A 12,137-nucleotide genomic window follows, 5' to 3' on the forward strand; every position below is an offset into this window, starting at 1 on the left:
CTGAGAGACCCTGAGAAGGCTGAGAGCCCCTGTCGCCTGGGCTCCTGTGTGAGGTCACCCCAGAGCAGGAAGGAAGGGACCCTGGGGACAACATGCACCAGGAGAGGAAAGCTGGCCTGGGACCTGGGGGGGGGCCACAGGCAGGAAGAAACAGTGGGGGCAGGGGTCCAGGCCTGTGAAGGGGCCCTGGCACAGGGGAAGGCCCCAGTGGGTCCCAGGCCCCTGAATCAAGATCCAAGAGCAGATTCGTGGACAGAAAGAGGGAAGTCTGGGAGAAGGAAGAATCGGGGAAGGTAGACACCACATTGGGCTGTGGCCCTTTTGAGCGTGGGGTGGTAATGGCACGAGCAGGTGAAGTGTCTGGTGGACGGTCAAGAGACTGAAAAGTAGCAGCAAAAGGTGGGGTCAGCACTTCCCTCCCTTGCCCCACATGTCACAGGCGCCCTTGGGCACCCATCACCTGTCACAGCGCCAGCCAGTGAGTGTTTCCCGAGCTGAAGCTGAGACAGCAGTCTGGGTGGTACTGGCTTGCTGGGAGGCCTCACTTTGGCCCCAAAACTGTGGGGCCGTGGCCATTTCAAGCCAGAGCAGGGGACATGAGACCCTAGGGCGTCAGCCTCCCTGCCTCCCGCCGCTACCCCCTAGTTAGGCTGAGGGGCACCCTGACCCCCTCCTTAGCTGAGGCCTGTCCCACCTCTGTCCTGCCCGGAGCCCTGGGCAGGAGACTCACAAGCCCCAGGCCACCTCCCCCGCTTGCTGGTGGTGGAAATAGCAGAGCCTGCCTACCCCCCTCCCAGCATCGAGGCCTGCCCGTATCCATTTCCCTTACAAGCAGTGGACCGAGAGTTTACATTGTAAACATCACATATTAAAACATCTAACCTTTGCTCCACTCCCTTCTGCCAGCCCACACCAGTGAGCATTTGGCCGGGTTTGTTGGCTTAAAAAAAATAAATAAATAACAGGGCTCCGGCGAGCCTCGGAGTATGCAGAACATCCAGAAAGCCGCTCCTGCTCATCAATTATTCAACCCCATTCAGGGAGCGATCAGTCCTAATGAATTGAATCTGATGCATTCCGTCTCAGCGACTCTCTGGGCCTGTTGTGATTGTGCTGAGCGACAAGAGGAAAGGGGGAGTGCGTGTGTGTGTGTGTGTGTGTGTGTGTGTGTGTGTAAGAGAGAGAGGGAGAGATCTAGAGGGCAGAGCCCATGCACCAGGCACGCGTGGCTCCCGCACCCAGCACAAAGCCCAGCGTTCATCAAACACCATGCGTGTGTACAGGGTATGGGGCATGTGTGCACACGTTCTCTCTTCCCTGCCCTCAGGGTCTGAAGATCCAGCCCTAGAAGGACGGGGGTCCCTTGTTTTCTCTCCAGACCGAGAAGTGGCATTTGTGTGCGGGGCTCTGGGACCCCCTGCCCCTTCCACTCGGAAAGCTCAGGTCTTCCCTCCCTCCCTGACTGCCTCTCCCCACCTCATTAGAATGCACTTTTGCAGAAGAACCCATCAGAGCTGATTATGAGCATGCTGCTTGATTAGCTGATGTGCTGTTCCAAGAGCTACTCAAGGAGGAGGGTGGAGGAGGTGCCCCTGGGTGTGCAGCGGGGCCCTGACTCTGGGTGAGGCAGGCCGGGTCCAGGGGCAGCGCTGCTGAGCCCACTCCCATCACCTGGCTGGGACATACGTCCCACTCAGGGGACCGGAGCAGAGAGCCAGGGTATAGCAAAAGGCAAGGTGGATGTGGGACAGGGCACTGGACACGGAGGATCGGTTAGAAGTCCCTCCCACCCTGCATCTCTCTGGGGGGCCGTGGGCTTGCGGGCAGGAAGCAGCAGAAACCCATGCTGCTCCAAGGAGCTGGAAAAACCACTGCTGACCCCATTCCTTCTGGGACTGCTGGTCTCCTGATGAATTTTTCAGACACTGAGCTAAGAGCAGAACACACCCGACACGCACACACACACATGTGCAGAGCCCTTTGTGTGCGCGGATGCGTACATATGCTCATTGGTTCGTATGATATGCATGTCCATGCAACAAATATATACACACTAACCTGTCCGCTGTTGCACACACACGCACGCGCGCGCACGCGCATGTCGGCAGTTGTGCACGAATATTGGCTCTGTCCCTACCCTCCCATAAGACACCATTCCTGAGACACAAAAGGGGGCTGCGAGTGGCACCAGATGAAATATTGCCCTGGTGAGCTGGTGCGGCCCAGCAAGGTGGGAGGGCTGCCGGGAGAGGGTGGGCATGCTTTGTGGGCCCCTTGGGCCTTGGGGCATGTGATGCCAACTGGCAGGGGAGAGCAGTGCTGTCGGGAAGGCAAGTGCTCCTCTCCGGGCATCTAGAGACATCCCTGGCAGGATGCTAAGAGGCGGGCACATAGCTCCAACCTAGATTCGATGTCTTTAGGGCCCCCCGTAGCTGAAAAATAATGTAGCAGAAAAGCATCTCTGGGCACGCGGGCTGAATGTTTAATTAACTAAGAAGGCAGGCTGCGACTGGGGCCCCTTGGCTTCAGCTCAGGGAGAGAACATCTCCATCCCCACATCTGAGTCTCTCTGGGCCTCTGGAGCCAAAATGAGGACAAGAGGGGCTTGCCGCCATGCTCTGTAAGGCCGGGGGTGGGCAGGGCTGCCACGCCCCTGTGGAGCACAAACGGAAGAGGACACACACATCCGCTCCTTCCCCAGTGCCCATACTCCACACCCACACTCCGTCTTCCCTGGCAGCCCAAACCAGTGCCTGCCCTGCGCCCGGAGCCTTTGGAGGAGGGCCCCTTCCACCCCAGTGAGTGGGTTGGGGGTTTCTGTGATCCTAGGTTGGGGTTTGGGAAAAAGCCAGTCCCTGGGCCAAATGCCTGCTATCCGCAGAGGTGGAGGTCTGGAACCCACAGGGAGGGAATACAACGGGTTCGTAGATGCAGAGAGCCCGGTGGTCCCTGGGAGAGGGGGGCACCAGGAAAGCTCCTGCCAGTGGCCTTATTCCCCAGCAGAGGGGTCCTGGCACACACGAGCAAGCAGCCACCTCAGTGGACAGTCAGGGCTCAAGAGGGTGACTGGTGGCGGTGACGGTGGGGACGATGGTGTGGAGGCAGTGTCTACCGATTCAGGGAATTTACTGCGTACCCTCAATGTTCTGGACACCAACTGACAAATGCAGACACACTCACGACAGACAAAAATCCCTGTCCCTGGAAGCTTCCATTCTGGGGCGGGGGGGCAAATGGATAATGCATAAAATATATAAAAGAAACCCCATGTCAAAGAAGGAGCTGGGATGAGAGTGTCAAGAAGAGTTGGGAGTGGTTTTGCGATTTTAAATAGGGTGGCCAAGGGAGGCCTTCCTGAGAAAGAGAGGGTTGTGTTAAAAAAAAAAAAAAAAAAAAAGGAAGTTATTATTATTATTCCTAAAATAGTAGAGGCTTTAGAGATTACTTGGTCCAACTCCTCTGTTTTTCAGATGAGGAAATGGAGGCTCAGGGCGGAGGCAGGGTGGTTGATGGGAGGTAGCCTGCCTCCGCTCACTTGCACAGAAGACAGAGGCCAGAACCCAGCTCCTGGGCACGGCTGTCTCCCCACCTCCGTGCTGCACAGGCAAACACGCCGACTCCCCCCAGTGCCCTCTCTCCGCTAAGCAGGCGCAGTAAATAAGAAGGCTCAGTCTCAAAGACAATGAGCGACACCATAAAGTGTTTATGGTCTGGGCTGGCCGTTGGCACACCGTCGTCTGCGCAACGCTCCCAAGCAGGGGGCCGTAAAGGCTTTATGGTGGCCGGGCACCTCCTAGACGGCCACAACCACTGTACGTCCCCAGCCACTCTGTCCTCTGGCCTCCTCACCACGGTAGCACCTTGCTCCAACCCCATCTCCCTCAGCACGGAGTTGCCCTCTCCCCAAAGACGACTGTGGCCAGAGCATGCCCCCTCACATTCAGGCTGGGGGTTGGAGGAATGCTGGGACTCAGGGGCAGGTGGGGGGGCCTTTGTGCAGTCGACCCTCGGAGGTCCCTGCTCATCACTGCGATAGAGGTCATCAGAACTGGACACCCCCCCCCCGCCCCACTACTGAGGATCACTTTCCCAGAGGCAGAAATGGACACACACATGTTCAGTTAGCTCACGTCTACCTCTGAGCGTTGGGGAAGACATCCCTGACTCACAGGTCCGAAAGCAGCCCCACATCGGGGCCGCTGCCCACACACCCATCCCAGAGCCCCCACACCCTGTTTCTCAGAGCCTCTGGCTCATGGGGCTCCTCTGCTAGTCAGGGAACCTGTGAAGGAACCAGAACCCCTGGACTTTCTTCTCCCTCCTGCTGTACCTGCAGTTATGGAAGTATCTGAGCAGAAGCCTGGAGCCAAGAAATTCCATGAGCAGCTCTGGCCCCTAACACTCCCACCAAAGGGTTCCTAAGGGGATACCTCCTTGCCTCGTCGGCCTACAGCAGGGGCAAAGGGTAGAGGGGGCCGGGAGCCTGCCCTGGATCTCTGGTGTGTTGTCTGGTTGTCTGCCTCCCACAGGACAATTGTGCTCCTGAGAGCTCTGGCCAGCCCCGGTGAATGTCTAGCCCCCCGGATGGGTACTGGTCGGCTACCGTCTCCAAGGGCATCGCAGTAGCCATCCACGTTATTCCCGAAGGCCAGAAGGGAGTGATAACCCCTGGTTGGCCTCTGCATCATGGCTCAGCCTTTCCCCCTCCCCCACCCTGTGTACATTGTGTCCTTTAGCTCTCTGCCCAAATGCCACCTCCTCCGTGAGGCCGCGGTCACCCAGCCAGATGAGTGAGACGTCTCGAGGCTCTGAGTTCAGCATCTGTCTACTCAGGTGGTGCCTGCCCAATAATCATTGAGGGAAATATCTTGCCTTCCCTAGCAGAGGATGAGCTCCTGGGGGTTCTATCTGTATTTTAAGCATGTTTCTACTTTCTCCAGCCCACACAGAGCATAATAATGCCTTCACAGACTAGGCATTTCATAAATATTAGATGAATTAGTTAATTAATGAATTAACCTGCCTTGGTAACTTGTTCCATTATCCAAATCCCTTCTTACTAAGAGAGACAGTCTTCCCATTGGATGAGCTAAGTCTCCTTGCCTGATTTCAGTCTTTTGCTCGCCACTTGCTCTGTTCACAGAGGAAATACAGCGCGAGACCCCTCATCCCCGGAGCTGGTCCTTCAGCCTTGACAGCCCCTCGGCCCTCTCCTCCTTGATAGAACCTCCCAGAACTAGCTTTGCCTACATATCCTCCTCTGCACCCCGTCATTGCTTTGAGTTTCCCCTTGGTCATGTTCAAGTGTGCCTAGGAGCTGCTTCTGGGGCCATGGGAGCAAGGGCCTGACCCTCAGGAAGAACCAAGGGATAAGCTCCCTTGATAGCATCAATATAGCATCTTCAGGAATGGCATAGGAACCCCCCTCTTCTTCTGGATGGACCCCCATCCTGTGCTCTCTCTACCCTGGCCCACCTGACAATTCAACTTCTAAGATCAACCCAGGAAATCATATCTGAGCATGTGTTCATTCATTCATTCATTCATCACTCACCCGCCAGGCATTTATTGGACTCTTGCCACTGGCCAGGGAAGTCAATCTTAGTTACTGCCCTAGAGAAGCTCCCAGACCCCCCACGGAAGGCAGGAGTGCAAACCGCCACCCTCCTGCCCTGTGACAGGTGCCATGATGAAGGTGGGCACAGGTGCTGTGGGACAAGGGCAGGCCTCACAGAAGACGTAGTACTGCAGAGGCTCTGAGAGGATGAGGAGGCATTTCCCCGGAGGCCTATGGGCTCTAGCTTCCGGCCTCTGTGGGAAGGAGAACTGGACCAGGCCTGGTTCTGTTTGGCCTAGAGAAACAAACTAGAGGCAGACCTGGGTCTTTGCAACAGTTCCCTCAAAACATCCAAGGAGGCCAGAAGTCTTGGTCTGATCTAGGCACCCAAACAGGCCCCAGGGAGGGAAATGGCAGAGCCCAACAGAGGGACCTCTGGGAAATCTGGCCATTACTAGAGTCAGGAGCTTTCCAGATTTCTGGGGAAATCTCATTTGGAGATCCCCAAGACCCAGCCAACCACCCAGAATACTGGGGCAAACCCTAACCCAGGCAATAGGCAGCCAGAGATTGGGAGGGGGAGATCCAGACAATGGCTAGAGCCCCAGTGGACCTAGATCTGGGCCCTGGGGGGAGCACGCATGATGGGAATAAGAGGGACAAGGGTCCAGCTGTGCTCGCCGAGGCACGGGCTAAGACTTGGAGCAGGGGGTGGTCACGGCACACTGATGGAGCCCCTGTGGCAGGATGGAGAGTAAGGTGGCAGAGGACACTGGGAAGGTCCGTTAAACACCCTGCTGAAGGGTATGGCTCTCATCCCGTCCCTCCTAAATGTCACTTCCTCTGGACCTAGGCTCTTGATCAAGAACTTTCCAAGGGAGCCAAAGGGCTGCTAAGGGTGATTCTATGCCCACCCCCCACCACTCTGCTGGGGAAGCTCCCTGCTGAGCCTGAAGGCCTTGGGGTGCAGGGAGGGCCTTGGGGTGTAGGGAGGGCCTTGGGCATGCCTAGGATGCCACCATCCTCTCCCCCCAGGGCTCAGCCCTGCTGGTGGTCACTGTGGGTAGGCCTGGGGTGGAAAGCGGCAGGCTTCCCAGGGGGCGGGGTGCTGGAGCCGGGGAGAAGGCCAGAGGACTGTGGACAGCCTTGTAATTTAATTATTTGACTGCAGAAAGGAGATCTCATCTACTGGGTGCTCATCCTTGTTAAGCTAATTGTCTGTCTCCTTCTCTCTCTTCTCCCCCCACTTGCTGGGGAAGTCGCTGTGGCCTAATTGAGTTATCATGAAGATAATGGCTGATGCCCTAGCCAGAGCTGAAAAAGGAGGATCCCTCTCACAGAGGCTCAGGCTCCAGACAGACCCCCCAGGGGCGAAGATGTGGGCTGTGGGGTGGGCTGGATCTCTGGGCGGGGAGGGAGGCTGTGCAGATCCTGCTCAGCCGGATGAGTGGCAAACTGGTTGTCTCACGAAGGACAGGGCTCCCTCTCTGCTCCTCCCTGCCACGAGAGGGGGCTCACCGATGAGACGAAAGAGTCGTTGGGCGGGGCGTGTCTGGAGTTTCTTGGAGAGGCACCGGGCAGCACAGGGAGAGAGCATGGACCCTGAGAACAGGGACACCAGGTCTCAATTCCCTCTGTCACTTCTTAGGAGCTAGATGACCGAGGGCAAGTGACTTCTCCATTCTGAGCCTCAATGTTCTCATCTGTGAATTGGAAACGGTTAAGCTACATCATGTTATTGGGGAGGGATTCAGGGTGCTAGCACATGAAGACCATGGGCAGGGCTGGGGTGGGAGATGGGAGCTCTGCTGGAGGAAGCCAGCAGACAGCATCCTGGCTTTCGGAGGCACAGCTGTGGGGCAAGAACTGGGGACAGTCTCAGTGCCCGCCTTCACACTCACACAGTCCCCCACGCCCGACATCTGGGGCACAGCACCCCTGTCGTTCACAGGTCCCAGAGAGCTGATATATCCTTGGGATGAGAAGGTGGCCCCGGGCCATTGAGGAGCAGCAGGGGAGTGAGGGCAAAAACCGAGCAGCATCCGCAGGCAGATGGGAATCCAGGAACACATGCGTCATCACAGGGACAAGTCTGAGGGTCAGGATTAATGCAGGCCAACCAACGCCCTACACAGAGACAGTGCGCCCCGGCCTGGGCGGGCAAGGGGATGAGAGCGAACGGCCAGGGGCAGCCCCAAGAGATTCTGCAGGTATAGGACAAGGCACTGGCACCCTGGGGAATTCTACTTACAGCCCCAGGGGCAGGAGGGGCTGGGAGGTGAAGCCGTGAGGCAGTCGCTGCTGGCCAGGCTGGGGCACACAGGGGTCCTGACAGCCTCCCCCTTTGCCTTCCCAGTGCCCCCTCTAATCCAGCCCTTTGAGTTCCCACCTGCCTCCATCGGCCAGCTGCTCTATATCCCCTGCGTGGTGTCCTCGGGGGACATGCCCATCCGCATCACCTGGAGGAAGGACGGACAGGTGATCATCTCAGGCTCGGGCGTGACCATCGAGAGCAAGGAATTCATGAGCTCCCTGCAGATCTCCAGCGTCTCCCTCAAGCACAACGGCAACTACACGTGCATCGCCAGCAACGCGGCGGCCACCGTGAGCCGGGAACGCCAGCTCATCGTGCGTGGTGAGCAGAGAGGCTGGGGCCGGGGAGTGAGGGCCCAGCCCTGTCGGCTGCCAGCAGTGTCTCTAGATTTGGGGTTGGAATCACAGGCTGAAAAACAGCTGGCCTTAACTAAGATCAAGAAGTTCAAATCTCTTGCTTTCCAGGCCCAGACCCAGAGGCCCTGAGAGGGAAAGAGCCCTGTTCAGTTAGCCACTGGCAGGGTGAGAGCTGGGACGCGGGACTCCCAGTCCTCAGCAAGAGCCCTCAGCATCTTGAGTTTCAGAGCTGCCTCTTCTGAACTTGACCATGGTGCAGGCAGAGCTGGCACAGACGAGAAGGTTAGAGACCACAGAAGAGCATTAGAGACAGATGACTGGTTTCTCCCTAACCGTCCCTCTTCCACAGTGCCCCCGCGATTTGTGGTCCAGCCCAACAACCAGGACGGCATCTACGGCAAAGCTGGCGTGCTCAACTGCTCAGTGGATGGCTACCCCCCGCCCAAGGTCATGTGGAAGCATGCCAAGGGTGAGCCCCTGGCCAGCCAGCATTTCCAAGCCCGGTCAGGGAGTGGGGAGAAGGAAGCTGATGGGGCTTGGGCCCGTTTTCCCACACACAACTCCTACCCCTGGGTGGGAGCTCTAGGTGGGAGTCCTGGGTTCTAAGCTTTCAGGGGATCCCAGGCTGTACTCACTCTGGATATTGTCCTCCGCTGCCCTCTGGGATCGGCAGACTGGGGACAGCTAGAATGCCGACTCCAGATTTCCTCTAGTCCCCACAGATTGACCTCTCCCCTCCTCCGTCCAGCCCTAGAACTCAGTGTATGTCTGCTTTCCCCAGCCCTCCCCAACCTGCTTGGGGTCCCGGAACCTCCTAGGCCCCTCCTCCTCACCAAACTATTCTGGGATTGCCGTCCTTCTTCGAGCCTAACATCATCCCAAGGATACATTTGGTATCTGACCAAGTCCCATGCCAACATCTTGTCATAGGCTGTGCCCATCACTGACACTGGGGGGATGGGGAGGAGACCACAAAGCCCCCCTTGGAAGATGGCTGGTTTCTTTCCCAGACCTGGCTGTCCAAGACCAGACAGCTGCCATTTTAGGGCTCCATCTCGCCTTTGCCCGTGGCCAAGTGGCCTGAGACAACTCTTGGTCTCCAAGCTCAACCCTGAGGCTCAGTGCCAGGGCGGGCTTTGAGCAGAGGTCCCCAACTCCACCTCCTTACCTGAGAGCTGGGGCAGGGCCAGACCTCTGTGAGGCCTTCCAATCACCCAGAGGAGCACTTTAGGAGTGCTACAAGATAGCCCTAAGTCAGCAGGAGAAGGATGTCAGGGCGTCCCTTGGGGCACTCCAACCTGACCCAACTTGTATGCTAGCCTGGGCCCCAGCCCCCTAACAGCTGCCTCCTTCCAGGGAGTGGGAGCCCGCAGCAGTACCACCCGGTCCCCCTCACCGGCCGCACCCAGATCCTGGCCAACAGCTCGCTGCTGATCCGCCATGTCCTGGAAGAGGACATGGGCTACTACCTCTGCCAGGCCAGCAACGGCGTGGGCACCGACATCAGCAAGTCCATGTTCCTCACCGTCAAGAGTGAGTCCTACCTGTGTGCGGCGCTCCTAGTCCCCCGACCACAGGCTGGGGCCCATCTCCACACTTGCCCAGCAGCCACTGTTCCATCTGTGAGCAGGAGGCAGGGAGGGTTCCTGGTCAGAGGTGCACTTGGGACACTCGTGGGGGACTCTGACCCCCGTGACCTTGGCCGAGTCACCCATCGTCTAGGCTCCAGCGTCTTCCCTGTGCTAGAAGTTCATTTCCAGCCCACCCTCCCCACCAAACTGCTTGAGGGACACAGGAACTGATCACGGGAAGGGGAAGATATTTGGGGAAAGTCAAAAGAGCACTGAGACTCATCACTCAGTGCTCAGTCTGTGACTTCTAAATCCCCAGACACAGAGCTGGCCTCACGGCCTCAGAAGCCCAGAATACCCCGGAATTCTGTTGAATCCCATGCAGATATTCCTACCAAATAAGACTATCCCTTTAGAGTCTTGGGGTCCGTATAATGGGCCCCCAGGGAATGGTGTCAGAGGAACAGTGTCCACCTGACCCAGTGTCAGGAAATGGACCACGGGCCATGCGGGACAGTGGTGAGAGTCTGTGTTTTAACAGCCAACCAAAGCCAAGTGGGAATCTAGGCGCCATGTTGTAATTGTTGTGACCTTGATGAGTTTGCTTGACCTTGCCATACATACCTCAGTTCCCTGGTAGAGAACCACCCCCGTTATGTTCTGCATCAGGAGTGAGTGCGATAATATGTGGAAAGCAGCCCGTGTGATACTGGCATCCAGTCAGCCATCAAAGACTTACCAGTTTGGCTATTGGTACCGGCAGTCCCTTCAGGGTTGGTGTGGGAATGACTGCCAAGGGCAGTGCCCGGTGTGGGGTCCCTCCTGGAAGAATCCGAGCTGCTTTATCGCTTGCCAAAGCCCGTGTTCAGCTCCGCACCAGACAGGGAAGCCCCAGCGATCGATGCGTGGGGAGCTCCGGGCGCCGGAATCCCCGCCCTGGGGAGCCGCTTCCCTCACACTATCAAAAAGCACTTTGTCCTTAATAAAACCAGGCAATCAATCTACATCCCTCAGCCGGGGAGAACTTCGCTAATTCTGCCTGCGTGAGGTAAGAGGGATAGCAGGCACCTCGCAGAACCGTCCCTGGAATCCCATCCTTCCCGCCCCCGTCAGCAGCGGGGATGAGCCCAGAACTTTAGTCTTTTTTATCTTCGTGTTTGTTCTTTGCTCTTCCTTCTCAAAGCCAGGGGATTCCGCCACACAAGCGTGGCTGTGGCTTTGTGGCCCCCGGTGTGTGGGATGAGGGGGGACGTGGGGGACGGGGGACCCGGCAGCCAGGAGGCAGGCTGTGTGACGTCCCTGACATCCTGGAGGGACCTGGGGCAAGTCACCTCACTTCTCAGGCCCCGCATTTTTCCAGCGGTGTCCGTGCTGCTCGGCCCAGGCAGTTGAGCGATAGCCCGAGATGCTCAGAGGAAGCCCATTTTGTAAATTCAGGGCAGCCCTGTAAGCGTGTGCCACACAGCATCACACACACACACACACACACACACACACGGCGATGTCAACGCCGGGCCCTCTCTTCCCGAGGAGCTTCTTACCACTCCCATTACCTGTGGGCACAATCTGGACCTCGTTCCTTCCTCCCCTCGCCCTCGTCCTATTTTCAGCCACCTTGTCACTCTCCTTTGCTTCCTTCCACAGCAAGGCACACACGCACACACGCCTTTCTCACATCTGCTCCGTCTCACAGACACCTCGGGTCACATTTTCCCGCTCACCGCACCTCCCTCCCACTGCCAGGGACGCGGTGTCTCTCCACACCTCCTCACACAGCCTCTCCCCTGCTGCCACCGCCCTCAGCCGACGGGCTGTCTTCCAGCTGTGCTCTCTCCGACCGCCTCACACGCGTGCGCTCCTTAGATGGCCTTTCCCTGACACACTACCTCTGCCACAAACGCCCCCTTGCATACCAGCCCCGTGCTCCCCAGTGACCCGCCCGGCCATGCTAGGGGCTCCCCCGCACCACCCTGAATGACAGCATGATGGGAGGAGCAGGGCCGGGGCATTGGAGGCCTGAGGGCAGCCGAAATGGAAGGGCTGAGCACAGCACAGCCTCTCTCTGGGGCTGGAGGGTCTGCCGGCCCTTGTGCAGCCGCCTGGACCATGCTGCACAGCAGCCAGCCGCCGGAAGAGGCTCCCAAGACAATGGGACGGGGGTGGGAGTGGGCACCAGGATGGGGCACAGAGGCTCCCGATTTGCTTTGGGATCTTCTTCCACTCCGCCTCCTGATGTGTTTACGCAGGCATATTGCTCTAGGTTACCGACCCCCAGCTGCTCCCCTTGCTCGTCCTCCCCCCTCCCCGGTGCTGCTCTGCCCTTTCCTCCTTCATTCCCT

General features: G+C 57.9%; 1 protein-coding gene across 1 annotated transcript in view; it reads left to right on the forward strand.

The window, feature by feature from the left end:
• Positions 1 to 12,137, forward strand: part of LOC111153828 (DS cell adhesion molecule like 1) — a 339,620-nt gene that overhangs the window by 252,693 nt on the left and 74,790 nt on the right. The window contains exons 9-11 of the mRNA XM_022513083.1: positions 7,914 to 8,192; positions 8,577 to 8,696; positions 9,584 to 9,760. Of these exons, the coding sequence (XP_022368791.1) occupies positions 7,914 to 8,192; positions 8,577 to 8,696; positions 9,584 to 9,760 (576 nt within the window). The remainder of the gene's footprint in view (positions 1 to 7,913; positions 8,193 to 8,576; positions 8,697 to 9,583; positions 9,761 to 12,137) is intronic.

The sequence above is a fragment of the Enhydra lutris genome, unplaced genomic scaffold, assembly GCF_002288905.1.
Source record: "Enhydra lutris kenyoni isolate GAN:26980312 unplaced genomic scaffold, ASM228890v2 scaffoldscaffold34, whole genome shotgun sequence".
NCBI classification, from domain to species: Eukaryota; Metazoa; Chordata; class Mammalia; order Carnivora; family Mustelidae; genus Enhydra; species Enhydra lutris.